This window comes from Doryrhamphus excisus, linkage group LG14 (assembly GCF_037039965.1).
Source record: "Doryrhamphus excisus strain RoL-2023G ecotype Guam linkage group LG14, RoL_Dexc_Guam_v1.1, whole genome shotgun sequence".
Lineage (NCBI taxonomy): Eukaryota > Metazoa > Chordata > Actinopteri > Syngnathiformes > Syngnathidae > Doryrhamphus > Doryrhamphus excisus.
The window spans coordinates 4049323-4067709 of record NC_136370.1 but is presented as its reverse complement, the minus strand read 5'-3'; the positions used below and the strand labels follow the sequence as shown (position 1 = coordinate 4067709).

The 18387-nt window shown below is 40.5% G+C and overlaps 2 protein-coding genes and 1 long non-coding RNA gene across 4 annotated transcripts; 1 reads left to right on the top strand and 2 right to left on the bottom strand.

Moving 5' to 3' along the window:
- The first annotated feature begins 3460 nt into the window (after nucleotides 1-3460).
- LOC131140264 (uncharacterized) lies at nucleotides 3461-4574 on the top strand. Its single transcript, XM_058090526.2, has 2 exons — nucleotides 3461-3678; nucleotides 3775-4574. Exons 1-2 carry the CDS (start codon nucleotides 3546-3548, stop codon nucleotides 4344-4346), a joined length of 705 nt encoding a protein of 234 aa, XP_057946509.2. The 5' UTR covers nucleotides 3461-3545; the 3' UTR covers nucleotides 4347-4574.
- Nucleotides 4575-6927: 2353 nt separating this feature from the next.
- Nucleotides 6928-13868, bottom strand: LOC131140263 (solute carrier family 35 member G2-like). The gene is made up of 2 exons (XM_058090525.2): nucleotides 13625-13868; nucleotides 6928-9190 (listed from the first exon to the last, which is right to left on the bottom strand). Exons 1-2 carry the CDS (start codon nucleotides 13648-13650, stop codon nucleotides 7804-7806), a joined length of 1413 nt encoding a protein of 470 aa, XP_057946508.2. The 5' UTR covers nucleotides 13651-13868; the 3' UTR covers nucleotides 6928-7803.
- LOC131104914 (uncharacterized) lies at nucleotides 10296-12544 on the bottom strand. Of its 2 annotated transcripts, XR_009119846.2 has the most exons (5): nucleotides 12198-12544; nucleotides 11653-11719; nucleotides 11410-11580; nucleotides 11080-11145; nucleotides 10296-10709 (listed from the first exon to the last, which is right to left on the bottom strand). It is a non-coding gene; the product is annotated as an uncharacterized LOC131104914 (long non-coding RNA). The 2 variants fall into 2 exon arrangements; XR_013629755.1 differs by lacking the exon at nucleotides 11653-11719 and having other exon boundaries at nucleotides 12198-12215.
- Nucleotides 13869-18387: the final 4519 nt, after the last annotated feature.

The window sequence follows — 18387 nt, the reverse complement described above, 5'->3', positions numbered from 1 at the left end:
ACAGTACTTACTGAGGAACTAATGACGGACTAATGATTAAGGCACATACATTTTGAGTAGTTACTGAGAATTAATGAAGAAATAAATAACCAATTCACGAATGCACATAAATTTAGAGGTGTTATTGCGGAACTAATAAAGAACTAATGAGTAGAGTAGTTATTGAGGAACTAAGGCATGTGCATTTAGAGTAGTTACTGAGGAACTAATGAAGAAGTGATGATGAACTAATACACATGAATTTAGAGTAGTTAATGATGTAGAGCAGTTACTGAGGAACTACAGCACATACATTTAACGTAGTTACTGTGAAACTAATGATGAACTAATGAGTAGAGTAGTTATTGAGGAACTAAGGGACATACACGCAGTCGCTACTGATGAACTACAGTACATAAATCTAGAACAGTTATTGAAGAACTAATGAGGAACTAATGCACATACGTGTAGAGTAGTTATTGAGGAACTAATGAGTAGAACGGATACTGAGGAACTAAGGCACATACATTTAAAGTAGTTACTGTGAAATAATGAGTAGGGTACTTATAGAAAAACTAAGGCACATACATTTAGAGTAGTTACTGAGGAACTAATGAGTAGAGTAGTTAATGAGGAACTAATGCACATACGTAAATCTAGAATAGTTGTTGGGGAACTAAGGCACATAATTGTTACTGTAAAATAATGAGTAGAGTACTTATTGATGAACTATGGCACACACATTTACAGTAGTTACTGAGGAGCTAATACACATACATTTAGAGTACTTGTTGGGGAACTAAGGTACACACATTTACAGTAGTTACTGAGGAACTAATGCACATGAATTTAGAGTAGTTACCGGGGAACTAAGACACACAGATTTAGAGTAGTTACTGAGGAATTCATGCACATACATTTAAAGTAGTTGTTGGGGCACTATGGCACACACATTTAGAGTAGTTATTGATTAACTAATGAGTAGAGTAGTTACTATGGAACTAAGGCACACATATGTAGAGTAGTTACTGATGAACTAATGAGTAGAGTAGTTACTGTGGAACCAAGGCACACATATGTATAGTAGTTACTGAGGAACTCATGAGTAGAGTAGTTACTGAGGAACTAATGCAGATAAAGTACATAAAGTATTTGTTGAGGCGTAAAGGCACATAAATTTAAAGTAGTTACTGTGTAACTAATGAGTAGAGTACTTATTGATGAACTAAGGCACAATTAGAGTCGTTACTGAGGAACTAATGAGTAACATAGTTACTGGGGAACTAATGTACATACATTTAGAGTAGTTGTTGAGGAACAAAGGCCCGTAAATCTAGAGTAGTTACTAATAAACTAAGGCACATACATTTAAAGTAATTACAGAGGAACTAATGTGTAGTCGTTAGCATTAAGTAGATCCATTGCTCATTAACTACTATGATTTTGTGTACCTTATTGTAAAGTATTGCCAAAAACTTAAAAGATGTCTAAATACGTTGTTGGGATTGATCGTTCAAGAATATAAATATGCCTTTGTTATTAAATGAGTTAAAAACATTTTTTACAGTATCCCAAGGACCTATAAAATACATGTTGTGGGCCAAAGATGGCCCCCGGTCCACACTTTGTGGGATCCACCCAAGTAGGACATGACACAGTGCTGGCTGGCTGGTGTCAGTCTTACTCTATGCTTTCGACGTGATCAAAACCATGTTGCAGTATTTCCTTTTTTTTCTTTTCCATTGTCCTATTTTCTATTCCCCCCCACTTGCATTTCCACCGACATCACAGCCAAACATAAGGGAATAGTTTTGAAATGTATTTGCTCTCCAAAAATTCCACATTCATCACCTCTCCCCCTGGGCTGTCCCATTTAACTTTTTCTTGGTACGTTCTCATATTCTCGTCACCTCTCAGCAGGGAGTGTTATTGTTGTAGGTGTGTCCTACAGGTGTCAACTCAGCCACAGGGTGTTTTTAACCTACATTACGGGTGTCCAAAGTGTGGCTTTGGGGAAATATTCCGTCCACTACCTGGTTTTTATAGGCCCTCGCCTTGGAGACTTGGAGAATTCCTCTTCTGTCATTGTGTTTTGTCGTCTGCTGACCTTGACTTTGCAAATGCTGAAAGAGGACAGATTTTATTTGTTGTCGTAGATCCTGGGGTTAACAGGTGTCAGGATTGTCAGGGAAAGCACCGCTACCATCCTGTGTGGACATCAGCCAGTCAGCGGAGAAGCACATGGTCCACTCTGATAGCAGCTTGATGTCAGGAAGACCGACAACGTGACAACCGAATTGACGGTTGTCAGCTGTCACAAATTGTCCATAACCAACAAAGGTAAGAAATATAAGCACAATTTAATTGAAGTTAATTTAAAAAGTTGTAATAGTTTAAAATTTTTTAAATAATTATACTAGAATTTAATTATAATGTATATTGGAAAATGTCTGTTAAAACTTCATCCATCAATCCATCTTCTATGCCGCTTATCCCCACGGGGCCTGTTAAAGACAGTAATAAAAGTACAATTATCAAATACAATACACTAAAAATATACAATAATGATGTCATTCACAACACATAAATATTAGCCCTGCATTTATTTTGTCAACACATTTTGATTCCTTGACCATGAAAACATAGTCATACCGCTGCTGACGGCCAAAAACAAGCTTTTATTACAACCACAGTCGTGTTAGTTCCATAGCGTCAGTGACAATGCTACATTGGTATCAGACGGCATGACGGCTTAGCGTTTTGATGGCGACAGCCGCCCGAAAGTTAAGGAGGAGGAGGTGGATGCTGTTGGCAGTATGATGCAACGTGGGCTGACGTGACTGTGCTTCAGAGCACACTGCTCGACTTCACCAGGCAGCCAGGCGGCTCACAGAACGATGAGAGGTACGCGGAAACGGAGAGTGATGACGATGGTGGCGCTCATGGCAGCACCAATGGCTGCCAGCAGCATGTGAAGACGCCGAAATACAATGGAAAGGCAAGATTAGGAAGCAATCCACGCCCAGTTTGAACTGTTGGCATGGGCTGTTGGCTGGTCAGATGCTAATAAAGCTTTATAGCTTACCTTGTGCCCACTGATGAAGCTTTGTAGTGTTTACTGCTGCTGAGCCCGACTGAAAGAAATGACTATGGGGCCCTGGTGGGTGCACTACAGCGGCATTTTGGACATTGCAGCCACCCTAGCATTCTGCGCTCCGAGCTGACAAACGAGCAAAGGCAGGCTGGGGAACCGCTCAGCATATTTATTCTTAAGGGAATGGAATCAAGTCATGTGATCTGAGATATGAATGGATGTGGTACCCAAATATTTAAGCCCCAGTGACCTCCTCTAGTTACTCTGACTTTTTTGACATTACTTCCACTGAAGCATTACTCACAGTGCCCTCCTCCTCTCACACCACGGTCCATGCAGCTCTGGCACACCCCCATGACCTCCCGCCTCCTTCCGCCGCTCCATTTATAAGGCAGCATTGGCTCACAGTGAATAGTTTTCACTGAAGACCTGCTCATTGCGTGTAGAAGAAGTTTGGTGGCCGTGCTGACGAATGCTCCTCAGCCCCATCATGGGTGCGTTGAAGGTGTGGCGGCTTCTGTGTGTGCTGAGTTGTGTGGGTGCATCACTGCATTTGAACCATGTGGACTACATGGACGTCTACGACAACGATGTACCCCGAGAAGGTACAGTAGGTTCTGTTGTCCAGTATTGTTCAGGGTGTTTTTGGTCCAGAAACGTTTTCATTAATTGTCGACTGGACTTATGATTGTCATCCTCAGAGGAGTCCCAGCAAACGCCATGCCAAGCTGCAGAGCTGACGCGATGGGACAAGCTCTTCATCGCACTGGAGAACTCTCACATGAGGCAGAACATGCTGCTGGAGTCCTTTGAGAAATGTTGTGGAGGAATGGCGTCCCTCGGGGCGCAGGTGGACCACCTAGCCAGGGTGACGTCCCGTCTGTGCTCCACCTGTTTCGGTCAAGCAGAGCAGGCTAACCTGAAGATGCTTCATCGGGGCCTGGCTGAGCTTCGGGAGGAGGCGGATGCGAGGGAGAGGAGGGTCAACACCACCTTGCAGAAGATCCTGGACAGTTTTCCAGAGGAGGACGGCGGCAAGGAGGGACACCTTCCAACACAAAGACCGGAGGGTGGCTTGGCGGCGGCTCTCGGGTTGGGGATGAAGCCTTTCACATCTGTTCTTAAGGAGCAGGAAGTGAATTCACCTCTGGACATGGCCTCAGTGGAGAAGGCCTTGGTTGCCATAGCAACTGAGCTGCAGCAGGTTCACGTGCAGCTGAGCAGAATGATTGAACAAGCGGGGATGTTGAAGAAAGACAGAGGAGACACATGAAGATACAAAAAACAAGAGTGACAGTCTGGCCTTGACACTTTTGCACTTCATCCTTTTAAGGAGTGGACTGTCAGTGTACTTTCATCAATAAAAACACATGACAACAGCCTCAAGATGCCCACAGCCCATAAGCCCTTTTGTCCTTGCTGTGCACGTGTGGAACTGGTTGTCAGAAAAAAAGGAGGGAAAAGGAAAGGAGGAAAAAGGAAAAACACATAAGATTGAATATAAAAATAAGTAGAAATGATAATAGTCAATGGTTAATGTTTTCTAACGTTTTCTTTACTTCATTTTCAATTACATTTTAATTGGTATTTTTACATTTGCTTTATTTATTCACTTATGGTGGTCATCACAAAAGATAATATTTAATGTCAAAATTATTATTGTGAAAAAAACTTCAAACAATAACCCCCAATATGAAAAAATAAATGTTTAATTTCGCTTTTTGTTTTTATTATTATTTATTATTATGATGTTATAACATCTAGTAAAGCTAGGGATATATGAATATATGTCTAAATATTACATAATATTTCAATAAATGTCTAATATTATATTGAACTAATCCTAATCTGAAAATTATTCATTTATTCATTTTCTCCCACTTCTCCTCACAAGGAGAGCCAATCCCAGCTGTCTTCCGGCCAGAAGTGGGGTACACCCTGGACTGGTGGCCAGCCAATCACAGGGCACATATAGACAAACAACCATTCACACTCACATTCATACCTATGGACAATTTGGAGTCACCAATTAACCTAGCATGTTTTTGGAATGTGGGAGGAAACCGGAGTACCTGGAGAAAACCCACGCATGCACGGGGAGAACATGCAAACTCCACACAGAGATGGCAAGAGTGTAATCGAACTCTGGTCTTCTAGCTGTGTGGCCTAACCACTAGACGGCCGTGCAGCCTTACATTTAAAGAAAAAAACAATACCGTAATAATTACATAGTTGTCAAATGTCCTGTTTTCTGAGAACTTGACTCCTTTTTTTTTTAATATGTCAGAGTTATAGCTTCAGCTCATTTATTTTTCACATCTTGTTATCTTTATTTGGTTTTATTGCAAACAAAGTCAAAATGACCTTGAAAAGTCAAAACAAAAAAAGTGAGAAAAGTGGAATGTGAGCTTGATTATGTTTTTCTTGTTAAAAAATGTTAAAAAAACATTGACTGTCCACATTCTTTAATAACAAGATGTGTGTGTGTGTGTTTGCATCTCAACTGTGTTGAGTTGTTTTTGTCTTCACCAAGGTCACAACTAATGAGATGCTTTGGTGAATGGAGGCTTTGTGATGTCGTTTTGGTGTTGCTGCTTTAAGCAGCTTGCAAAAGACACACTGATAATGTGAAAAAAATAGAAAAGCATGTGGCTAATGATGAGTAAAACGCTGGGGAAGAAGCAGTACTTATATCACTGCATCCCCGGCCTATTTTTTCCTTTTTTTGTAAACTAGCTCTGCTCCCATCTGTCAATTCTGACCTTTTACTCATCACTCTTTTTATTTATTTGTGTTTCTATTGTATTGTGTCTGTCGCTCCTTGATGATGTCAATGACCGTGACGCTTGATACCATTGCTGACTGTGATCCCTGATGGTGTGGCTCTGTAATGGGGTAAGTCACTGGCAAGCCACTCATTTTTGTTGGCACAGTTCCTTGATGGCGACAACCGATGGTGCCAATCCTTGATGGCGTCACGCCTTGACGTCAATCATTGATGCTGCAGTTCCATTATGTCACTTCTTGATGATGCCAAAGGCTGGATTCTTGATGCCATGAAGTCTTGATGGTATTGATCTTTAATGGTGTCGATTTTTGGTGATCCATGATGTGGATACTTGATGGTGTCAATCATCAATCCCTGCTGGCATTGATCCTTGATTGTGTCAATTGTTACTGACGTCCACGCTGGATGCATGGATCATTAATGGTGTTGATGCTGTGAATCCTTGATGGTGTTCATCCTTGATGATGTCAATGATGGTGATCCTTGATGCCTTTGCCAGCAATCCTTGATGGTGTGGATCCCTAACGAGGCAAGTCATTGATGTGTTGGCACCGTTCCCTTGATGGCAACATTGATTACAATGATCCTTTGTTCCATATATTCTTGATGGTGCCGATCCTTGATGCCGACACTCCTTGATGGTGTGGTTCCTTGATGGCGTGGTGCCATAATGTCAAACCTCGAAGGCGTCAATGGCTATATCCTAGATGCCATGGATCCGAAATAGTGTCCATTGTTGTTGTCCATGGAGTTAATCCTGACCCCTGCTGGCGTTAATCATGGTGGTGTCGATTGTTGCTGATATCAGTCCTTGGTGTAGATTATTAATGGTGTTGATGTTGTGGATTCTAGGTAGTCTATAGTGTGGATCCTTGATGATGCACATCCTTAATGGTGTTGATGCCATGGATCTTTGGTCCCTTCTGGTGTTGATCCTTGATGGTGTCAATCATTACTGAGATCAACCCTTGAAGACATCCATCCTTAACTTGATGACGTCAATCCTAGACTTGATGGTGTCAATCCTTGACGATGTAGATCCTTGATTGCATGATGAATCCTTGATGATGGTGATTCTTGATTTCCTGGATCCTGGATGGTGTGGATCCTTGGCAAGCCAATATCTGAGCTGAAGTCATGATTGATCTGACTTGGAGAGCCAAGCAGTTTGTTGATCAGCCATACTTTAATGTCACAACATCAAGTGATAACACACAACAACCACTTTGGCACTTAAAATAACAAAGGTAACAAAGAGGACGCACAGATTAGTTGAGAATGGCACTCTGAAGTGGAACAGACAGAAAATTTTTTTTACTATGTTTGCAGGCTACTTCCTGGTTCATGGAGGTTGCTATTTAGAGTCTGGGCTGGACTGTACCACTCATGACTTAGTCGAGGGCTATTCAACTGGTAAAGAAAGTCAGACTGGCCACAAGAGGGGACAATTTTTTACAGTAGATTTCTAAGAAAAATTTCTACTGTCAAATAGAAGACATTGAATGGGTGTTTTTAGAGTCTGTCTGCTCTCATATAGAGGATCTTGAACTTGAATTTCTTTCTTTAGATTTTTAAAAACAGCAGCGCTCACCTTTTGGTCATTAGCACTGTCAGTTGGTCCTTAAAAAGAGCAGAAGGTTGTTTTCATATAGAGAGTGTTTGAATAACATTTTTGGCAGTATGTTCTTAAAAACAGCAGTGCAGTAGTCAAGGTTTTGGCTAGTGTAAACATTGCTTGTGTCCCCCAGAAGAATTTAGTTGAATAGCCCTGCCAGTGTCACGTCACTCAAGTGATGTTTTTCCTTGGCTCGCCTCTACAAAGTTGCATTGAACTAGCTGATGAAAAAACAGATGGTGATTAATACATTGTGCTTGGCATAGGTAATATGCTCCAATCAGCATTTAGCAGTTGAAATATACAATAGAGAGAGTGTAGAAGTGTCTATTTAATGGGTGAGTCCAGAATCTCCTCATACTCCTCCCGATGGCGCCGCCCAGCCCCGCGTGAGGGAAGCAGCTTCACAGCCACCAACCAGCCGACGCTCAGCATTACCATCGTGTTCCCGACCACCTCTGCCGCGGTGGGCGCCATCGGCAGCAAGGCCAGATGCACTACTGTGGCGACCGCCACCTCCAAGCTTTGGCAGGCAGATACCAGTGCCGGGTGTAGGCGGGTGAGGCCGTGCGTCACCCCTAGGAAGGCAGTGGCTGAGCAGGCCACCAAGCCCAGGATCAGGCCCCATTCAAGGGTGCTCTTGGGCCAAGACCAGCCCTCCTGGAGCAGAGCCAGTGGCGCCGGTGTCAGCAGGCAGCCCGTCCAGCTCACTGTGAAGAGAGCTGTGGCCACCCCCACTCTCTCCTTCAGGGAGCGGTACCCAACCAAGGCTAGGGCCATCCACAGCCCGGCGAGTGCAGCCAGAGACCACCCAAAGGCACCCCTCCAGAACACAACCGGGTCAGTTGGTGAATCAGAATTGCTCTCATCTGCAGCAGGTAGTAGCAGAATTCCCAAACCACACAGCCCCGCCGCAAGGGTGATGCCATCCACCAAACTTAGACGCTCCTCCAGCAACAGGAAGGCGAGCGTTGCCGACAGCACCGTGGTTGCAAGGCGCCAAGTGGTGGTGGCATTGTCAGGAGAGACAAAGGTCAGTGATGAGTAAGCACAGCAGAGGGAGAAGGAGTAGGCCACGCCATAACACAGCAGACGGAGTCGGTAACCTTCTGGTCCAAAGGGGTTCTCCCCCTTATGGAGTGGTACGGCCACGGAGAGGAGCTGCACGATGGACCGTACCAAGAGAAGAAAGAGGGGACCCAGACTGAAGTGCTCCGAGGCCACACAAGTCAGAATAATCACACATCCGCTAGCCAGCGCTGCCCCCAAGAGTCCAACCCAGGTGAACCGGGACGCGGACACAGACGCCTCTCCAAAGCTAGCCAGCTGCTCCCCAACCCCTCTCCCAGGTCCCTTTGCAACTCTGACTCCCCCTTCGACACCATCGCCACTCCCGTCTGCCTGTAGTGTCGGGGTGCCCCCCTTGTCCTTGTCTTTGGCGGCAAACAGAGTCAGAGGCCACCTCTTGGCTTCTGTCAGCTGCTTCTTGTCTGATGTCTCCTCCAGGAAGGAGCCAAAGTCCTCGAATGAGGGTGCATCGTCGTAGCCCTCATCACCAGGCTGAGGGAAGTGTGTGTGGATGCCAGCCTGCGGGGAGTAAGGGCCGTGCGTGGCATATTTGGCTGTGACGGTGTGAGGGTGGATCTTCACTCGCTTCTTAGCACCACCCAGGAGGTGGGTGGACTCCATCGTCAACGTCGAGCAGAGGACAAACCTGCCAGAGGATAAGGAGGATTGTTCGTCAGTGGTTGTCATACTTTGGACACTGAATAGCACCTCAAAAAGATTTAATTTGCAAGTACAGTAATTCCTCGTTTATTGAGGTTAATTGGTTCCAGACCCGACTGTGACAAGTGAAGCACTAAAAACTTCTAAATGTACATAATAAACTAGTAATAAATGTTTTTTTTATTACTGAAGTAGATGTCTTATAATACACTACAGTAATATTACTCATGCATAATACACTATTAATAAAAAAATATATTTTCTTTTCTAGCCTCTGCCATCTCTGTGTCGAGTTTGCATGTTCTCTTCGTGCATGCGTGGGTTTTCTCCGGGTACTCCGGTTTCCTCCCACATTCCAAAAACATGCTAGGTTAATTGCCGACTCCAAATTGTCCATAGGTATGAATGTGAGTGTTAATGGTTGTTTGTCTATATGTGCCCTGTGATTGGCTGGCGACCAGTCCAGGGTGTACCCCGCCTCTCGCCCAAAGACAGTTGGGATAGGCTCCAGCACCCCCGCGACCCTCATGAGGAAAAGCGGTAGAAAATGAATGAACGAATATTTTCTTTTAAAATTGTGAATTACCAAAGTAATTTTGTTGTTTCAATCATACATAATATCAATCACTAATGATTGGTAACTTTTTAAAATAATTTATCCAAGTATAACAAGTGTCTTTCAATGTCGTATAGTAATTGACATCATATATCATTTTTATGTACACTGTAAAATAATTACCTGTAAATTTACTGGCAGCACGATGCCAGTAAATTACTGTAATATATTTCACAGTATGTTTACTGTGTTTTATTTTACAGTATAAAAACTAGGACTGTAAATTAAATTTACAGTATTTTACTGGCAGCACGATGCCAGTAAAATACTGTAATATATTTCACAGTATCCTGTGATGTAATTTACAGTAATAAAAAAGTACTGTAAATTAAACCACAGTGAACATACTGTGACAATTCAAACTACTGTAAACTCAAAATATGTATGTTACTGTAATTTTCCTGTTCAATTTTCTTCACTGTAATACAAAACCGTGTATAACTGTAAACATCAATACTGTATTATTGTTATCTGAGTTGTTTTCCAATTACTATGAAGTCTATGAAATTATCGTACACAGTTGTAAACAATGATATTCAAATACCTCACTGTGCTCCCAAAAAAACCTTAAACATATTACACAACAGCTACCAACAGTTAAATTACATTTATTTTTCAGGATGCAGAACATGCATTGTAACAAACAACCACCTTAATCTATAAAATGGCTCTGTTGGCCAATGGGCCGAGAAGAAAAGCTAAACAAACTCTGGGCATGCCAAAACATACTACGCAGACTTCAAACTTGTGACACACCCTTAATACTTTTTCTATTCAAACTCTACAACTTCCCCAATTAAAGTGGCCACTCTGCGATTCAGACCCGTTCTTTCTTTTTGCCTTCTTCCTGGTGCACTTTGAGCTTTCAGGGTTAATCCTCAGGAAGAACCTACAAGCAGAAGAAATATTCTTAGTGCTTTTGCTACATCACTGATATTCTCAGCCACAGCAAAAGCAAAACATCCTAGTGGGTGATGATAAGCATGACATCTATTAACCACTATACACACGGACAATATAAATAACTATAATGTGTCATTGTCATTAAATGTCCCATGTCATGCACAACATTTTACTTGACCTATGTACGTGTAATCTCCTTCCAAATGGACCAATCCTAGAGTTGCATCAGATTCCTCAATGAGAATACAATGTGTTCAGTTGTGTGAATCTATTACATAAAATGGAGATGTTTTCATTTTTATCACATTAACACTTGTTCTTCCACCTGACATTGGAAGAGAGAGTTTTACACTTACCAAGTGCCAGCAACCTTGGTGTGCTTGGGAGAGACTGGCTGCTGCATCTGCTGAGGTGGTTGTCACCTAAATAACACAAAAGATCAGACAACATAATTTTATAGTATTTAACACAATAATGTCTTTCTCATCAGTTATTCAATAAAACCATGGTTTGTCTTGTATTGACCTGAACAGCTAATGGCAAATGTGTATGAAAGAACAATGTGAAAACTGTTACTGATTACATTAGAGAGAAAAATAGGCCATAATTTATCCCTAAGTGCAATAAATATTCAGTTGACAAATATGTTTAAAAAGCATCCATGTCCACATGTTCCATGTACTTACATCAGCCAGAAGAAAGAGTGAATCCTCTTTTTCTTTGAAGTAGGCCATTGTGACAAGTAGAGATGCAACACTATGGTTGATGTTGCCCACCTCACTGACATCTTTCAGGACTGTCTTGACATCCTTTGTCCATCTTGTAAGTTGACTTCGAAAGAAATATAGCTGAAGGCCCTATTGATAAGTTAATATTAGCAATCAGTTACGTACAGACTATGGTCACATATATTTTCTTCTTTGACTTACCAAAAAGCTGTAAGCTTTGTGATAAGACAGTGAAGAAAGAAGTATTTGTTTCCGTTCCGCCTTTCCCCTGAATTATAAAAGACGATTATAAATGAATATTAAATGATATATGGACAACAAAAGATAAGCTTAATTAAAACTACAGCAAAAATATAAGCAGCTATAACTGGCTATATATAACTAGCAACAGCACACACTGGGCTGCTGAGTTTCTAATAGCAATCAAACACATCTGAGCTATAGCCTACTAAAGACATTACAATTGAAAAGACTATTACAGTTACTGTATAACTACAGTATAACTAGTAAACTATAAATACTAGTAACTAATAAAATATAAATGATGTTCTTTTGAAAGAGGAGTTCTAGCAACTTTTACTTACAGGTGGTATGCAAGCTCTATACAATAGCTTTCTTTCTCTCATTTACCCAAACATACCAAAAGTCAAATCTAATCCAATCCAATCTGCAAATCTAGCTTGTTATATTTTCATGTGTTGACTTCTCTGAATGAGATCTATCTGTAGATTAAATAATATACTTACTAGTTTCAATGTATTTCCTCTCTCTGGGCATTCAGCACTGCAGCTCTGTAAAGGAACAATAAGTCCTACTGTTTTCCCTCCAAAAGTCTTCTTCCCACAATCCACTGCAGTCTACAGTAATTTCCACTCATTTTAATGTAAATTACTGTGAACATCTCCAAAGCACTGTTGAAGGCGCCATTGTGGTACAATTTACAGTCATATTTACAGTCATATAATGTGAATATCATTCACAGTAACACATTGCATAATCACAGTAATGGACTGCTCGTAATACAGTAACTATTGTTAAAGTGCAGTAAAATATTGTAATTCGATTCACAGCAATTGACTTATTATTTATGGACTGGTTTTACTGTGAAAGTGTGTGTAATTTACAGTACTCTAACGTGAAAACATTTACAGTAAATTAGTGTCAATACTACAATAGTCCAGAATAGAATCACAATACTTTATTGTAAACATAGATCACAGTAATGCACTGCAATACAGTACCATACTGTGGAAATCACAAAGATTCGTTACAGTGTAATTACATAGCTTGCAAAAGTAGAAAAAAGTATTATTGCACTGCAGTCATTTTAATCATACAGTAAAATATTTTAAAAATTTGATTACCAAAGAAAAGAAATTCTAATGTATTACAGTCATATTAATCATACATTATAAACTATGAATTTTAAATGTATTGTAAAAATTTGTTTCACAATTTACAATAACATTTTAATCATACATTAAAAATTATTAAAGTGTTATTAAGTGTTTAAATGTGAAAAAAATATATAGTCATTTTAATTATCCATAATGGAATAATTACTTTATTTTACCTTAAGTTTACCTAATTTTTTGGTGCTTTTTCTTGACAAGAGTGGACCAATGGCTGATATTTCTACTCATTTGAGAGGACCTCATCTGTCACCTGGTCGCCTTCATGGATGGGTGGGTTCCTCTTTGGTTCTTGCTATTATTATGCTCTCCCTCTGCAGTAGTGCTCCATCCGCCCGTAAAAGGAGATAGATATAGATACATACTGACACTGTGCAAGGTGAACTTGGAGGACAGGATGTACCAATCTGGCATACATACAATACAGATGGTGGTTTATGGTGATGGTGGTCTACAGCTTATTGTAGCAGCATATTCTCTGTGTGTGTGTTGTTATGTAAATGTGGGTCTGTCTGACTGGGTCATGAGATTCTCAAGGTTATCCTGGGTGCACCCTTGTTACAGCGGCTGCTGTGATGACGGCAAGTGCATTTATTTATATTACAATATGAAAATCATTTGCATGCAAGCAAAAAGGTGACCTCTGTTGTCTTGCAGCAAGCATGTGACCCATTTATGAATGGAGACCGGCACCCCATAGGTGTCCCAGTTATTGCCTGCAGCATTGTCAGTAGGCTTATTTCAATTGGAATATTCCTTACCTGAAAACTCTACCTCGTTGGTTCATTCACAAGAGCATCTCTGCCGCTCCATCTTCGCCTCTTTTCCTGCCCATTTTCACTCCACCTTCTTTTCAGCCTGCCCTCCTCCTGCATGCGGGGACTGGAATCACCTCAAGGGACCACCCCGAAATGGACTGGAGGGATGCTGAGATCGGCGATGTGTGTTTTATGGTGACCTGCTGCTCTTCCATCACTGTCTGATGCAGAGGACGCTCCGCCTCACTTGAAAAGGAGAGGGAGAGAGAGGGGAAGAGAGAGAGGGGGGAAAAGGGTGGGTGTCGCTCATCATGGAGTCTGAGCATGCGTCAACACAAGCAATGCTAGATGCTTCTTTTAGGTGCAATGTTAGACAAAAAAACAGGTAAGACTTTATTAGAATTATCTTATTATTATTTGCATTTTTTGTTTATTTGAATGATGTACTGTATGTATTTATATTAGCATTTAGTACTCCTCGGTATTCATTCATTCATTCATTCATTCTATTTGTATAAATACAGTACATGAACTTACTCCAGTAACAATAAAAACTTAGTAAAATAATAGAATGTAATAAATTTTTTTTAATAAGTAAAAATGCTTTAAATATTATCAAATAAATGAACAAATATTATGTTTTTATAAAGTCTGATAGTATTACTATTGAAATATAATATAATATAATATAATATAATATAATATAATATAATATAATATAATATAATATAATATAATATAATATAATATAATATAATATAATATAATATAATATAATATAATATAATATAATATAATATGTCAAAAATATAAAAACGAATTAAAATATCTGATTATTTTGTCATTACTGAAAAAAAAATCTGGTACATTTTTCAATAAATTAATCTTTCTAATTTGAAAAAGTCACCGTGCTAAGATGTAATAGTCTTTTAATTTATCACCAAAATATTCTGGAGTTAAAACAGAATTCCCAATTATTTAGTATAACCATTTTAATATTACCATTGTACATTATCCCTTCTTATTCCACTTTTTTGGTGATAACGTGCAAATTTCTGCAAAAATGGCAGCAAAACCATTCACTTTCTACGGATGCCGTCATGCACATTTTATTCACGCAAAAGTGAAGTGGAGTTAAAACGGGCTGTTAGAAAGTGGTTCAACCTAATTGGTTTGACATTCTTGCTCCCGTAGTAACCTTCATCAAATGCAGCAGCCTCTTTGCTGTTTGTTCGCACTCATATGAAGCATTCGGCTCAGGAGTACTGCGGTACACACATCCCAATAAGATATAACAGAAACCACACAATTAGAAAATACGCTTCCAATGGAGGTGTCGGAACAGCCGTCGGTTGGCGATGATGACAGATGACGATGGCGAGGAGGCGTTCAGCAGAGGAAGTGATAATATTTAAAGAACAAACCAGCGGAACATAATCAGATGATCTGAAGGGACTAAAAATTGTGCATGATGGTGTGTGTAAGTGATGACAGGATGTGATAATAACCACAAGAGAGTCTTCAATATGCAAGAAGCCATTACAATTCAGCGCATACCCAAATAAAAATGTCACCACTTGATTTAGTGTTTCCTCACACTTTTTTTCACAATCCTTATGTGCAACATGAACACTTCTTTTCCTTTTCTGTGAATTCTAGCGAGAGAAAACAAGTTAGTATGAGTTTGCTACCAATGCTTGTCATGGGAGGTACCTATTTTGATGCTAACAAAAAAAACCCTGCCAACTATTTTCCATTAATATTTCATTCCTTTTATATTAACCAAGCTATTTTGCTATTGTTATTCGAGCAGCTAACATAAAAAACTATATTTATCTGGCACAAAACGTCACAAGCCATTCGTCACAGCGCTCAATTTTGCTACAAAGACCACCATTCACACTCATATTCATACCTATGGACAATTTGGAGTCGCCAATTAACCTAGCATGTTTTTGGAATGTGGGAGGAAACTGGAGTGCCCGGAGAAAACCCACGCATGCACGGGAGAACATGCAAACTCCACACAGGGATGTCCGAGGGTGGAATTGAACTTGGGTTCCTAGCTGTGAGCCATTCCCATATTTACTTATTTATTTGTTCATTTTTAGTCATTTTTAGTGTGCTCTTGTCAGAGCACACGCTGTTGATTGCAGACACTCAACCAAGCAATCTGTGATAATTTTGGTAATGTGTTTGCATTTTAGCCTTGGTGGAGGTCACTTGAGGTTCACCCATGGAACAGAATGGTGGTGATGTTGTTGCATAATGACCTCTTGTCTTGCTGAAAATAAGAGCCTGACAAAAAACCCCGTTCCCCCTCGATTCCTCTCCATCCTCTACTTCATGCATTCGCTTCAGGAAGATCTGGCTCGTGTTTCCATGGTGACGGCGGAGAGGAGAGTGCTGGCCGCTGGTTATTTAGGGCGCACTGGTAAAAATCACATTGACAACTCTGCAGCCCGGCTATTTGTATGGGGAGAGAGTCCATATGCAGGTAGCCTCCTGAAAGGCGCTTGATAAGATGCTATGGGTGGAAGGGATTACCGTAATTATGCAACACAAAGGGCAACAAAAAGTTTGGAGTATGGTGTTCAGGCTGGTTAAATATTGGAGGGTATTTTTCAACAGAGTACAGACATTCTCTTTGACCACTTTGTCATTTATGAACAAACATATTACACAACACCACAGCAAGAGAACCAATGTTGTAATAGCGGTAAGGTGCAAACTAGCATGAGCCAGCAATATCTACCACTGGTGAGTTGATGGTAAACAGGCACAGGCATGAGATTCGCACCAGTGGCTGAGTAGTACCAACCGTCGCTTTAAAGCGCATGCAGAGGTAGCTAAAGCTGGTGGATTCTAACCACCCATCTCACGTCAATGCAGCGGTCTTGCGGAGGTACTAATTTGCTGTGGTAGAGGAGACACTACGGTTCATTGAATCAAGGCATTCATTGGCTCACCGAAGACTGTGGTTTATGTCTTATCTTGGCGCATAAACAACAAAGATGGTTGTCATGAATCAAGTTGGAATCCTTGGATGTTGGAACCATTCACCTTAAAAGCCCAGCGGTGAAGTGCAATGCAGCTCATTCATCACAGGTTTAGGAGGGCAGAACCAAGGCCAGGAAGCACTTCAAAGGAGAAGATTAAAACTGGGCAGACATCAGCTACTTAAACGGAGTGTGTGTTTGAGAGAAAGGTCAAGACACACCACGATACCCTGCATTTTGTATGTGCCAACCTTCTTTATGTAACTCCTCGGTAAAGATAGAAGGTTTGAAATGAGCTAGTGCAGCCCTCATTAAAAAGATAACACCTCCTCAGGCCTGTTTGGTCCCCACATTTATCTTCTCCATCATTGACTTTTGGACCTGTGTTGTGATGTCTAAAAAAGAAAAAGGAGAGGGGATGTGTGTGCTGCTGTTCTGATGCTTATGTTGAGATGGTTACAGTATCCCACAAATGGAAGATATGCCCAGACAAGATAAATGTGTGTGATTTTTCAGAATAAAAGAGGCTTTAGTGGATGGCACGCTCTGGCGCTTATGTAACTGTGCGCTGCAGCATGGCTGCTGCAAAAATGATGGCGCTGCCCGCCAAACGTCCTCGCTGGAAGCGGAGTCAGATGATATGATGATATTTATTTCTTTTTTAGCCAAAAGGGAGAATCAGACGCTTGACACCAGCAATGCATTGTTGATGTTGAGTCTGGCATTTATGAATGAAACTATATTTTTAGTAGTGTGACACATGATTTAATGTATAGTATATTATAGATTTATTATTACACATACACATATTTATCATATTATTTGCCATGTTTAGATGATAGTCTTTTATGTGCTAGTTCGTCTGAGTGGGGTACACAGCTGACCACAAATTGCAATTCATGTAAACATCCAGGCTATTTTCATTAAAACATGCCAAAACATAATTAACATTGTCTGGCTTAACAACGCAATCATTGCAGGGGAAACCGCACCTGCTGGAAAGTAATAATGTAACGTGCAATAACAAAAATATCACAAACACACAAACCGTATTTGGCCAAGAGTGTACGCAAGCAATTCTAATACAGACGCCATTGGACGATGATACTTATAGGTTATCATCTTCGGTCTCGGGCTGATACTATCACCCTGAGATGATCTTATTACCACATACTACAGTATTAATTGGCCCTGTACCCTAGAAACCGGCCATGAATGATACGGGAAAAAAGGCCGAAATGATACTGTGTCAAAGCCCAGGACAGTGATACTGATAAAATATAGAGTTTAACCATGTCCAGTATCAGCCCCCGTAGCTGTCCACTCAGAGCGCGCTGCTCTGGTATCGTGCCCGTGAAACAACCAATCAGAGAACAGCGTACCAGCGGGAACACACAGTTTACAAAGTTTACAGTTTGCAAAGCCGTTAAGACATTTAAAAACCAGTAAGAGAATCTTAAAATCGATCCTGACATACAGGTAATAAACTGAAAATTTTCTGGAAACAAAATGGTCTTTTGATTAAATAGTAAGTGATAATAAGCTCATGATTAAATAGTATGTGATAATTATAGGTTATCACATGGTTTGTCTGGTATCAGGCCCGGTATCAGCCCTCGACCATGATACCTGGCCTGATACCAGACAAACCATGTGATAACCTATAATTATCACATACTATTTAATCAAAAGACCATTTTATTTCAAGAAATTTTTCATTACATGTATATGTAAACAGTGTAAACACAATAATTTCAAAAACATTTC

Bases quoted from the DNA above. Each gene is read 5' to 3' on its own strand.
- LOC131140264 (XM_058090526.2), top strand. From the start codon at position 3,546: ATGCTCCTCAGCCCCATCATGGGTGCGTTGAAGGTGTGGCGGCTTCTG. The intron at 3,679-3,774 runs GTACAGTAGGTT...TGTCATCCTCAG, and splicing joins CAACGATGTACCCCGAGAAG to AGGAGTCCCAGCAAACGCCA.
- LOC131140263 (XM_058090525.2), bottom strand. From the start codon at position 13,650: ATGAACCAACGAGGTAGAGTTTTCAG. The intron at 9,191-13,624 runs GTAAGGAATATT...ATCCTCTGGCAG, and splicing joins CAACGAGGTAGAGTTTTCAG to GTTTGTCCTCTGCTCGACGT.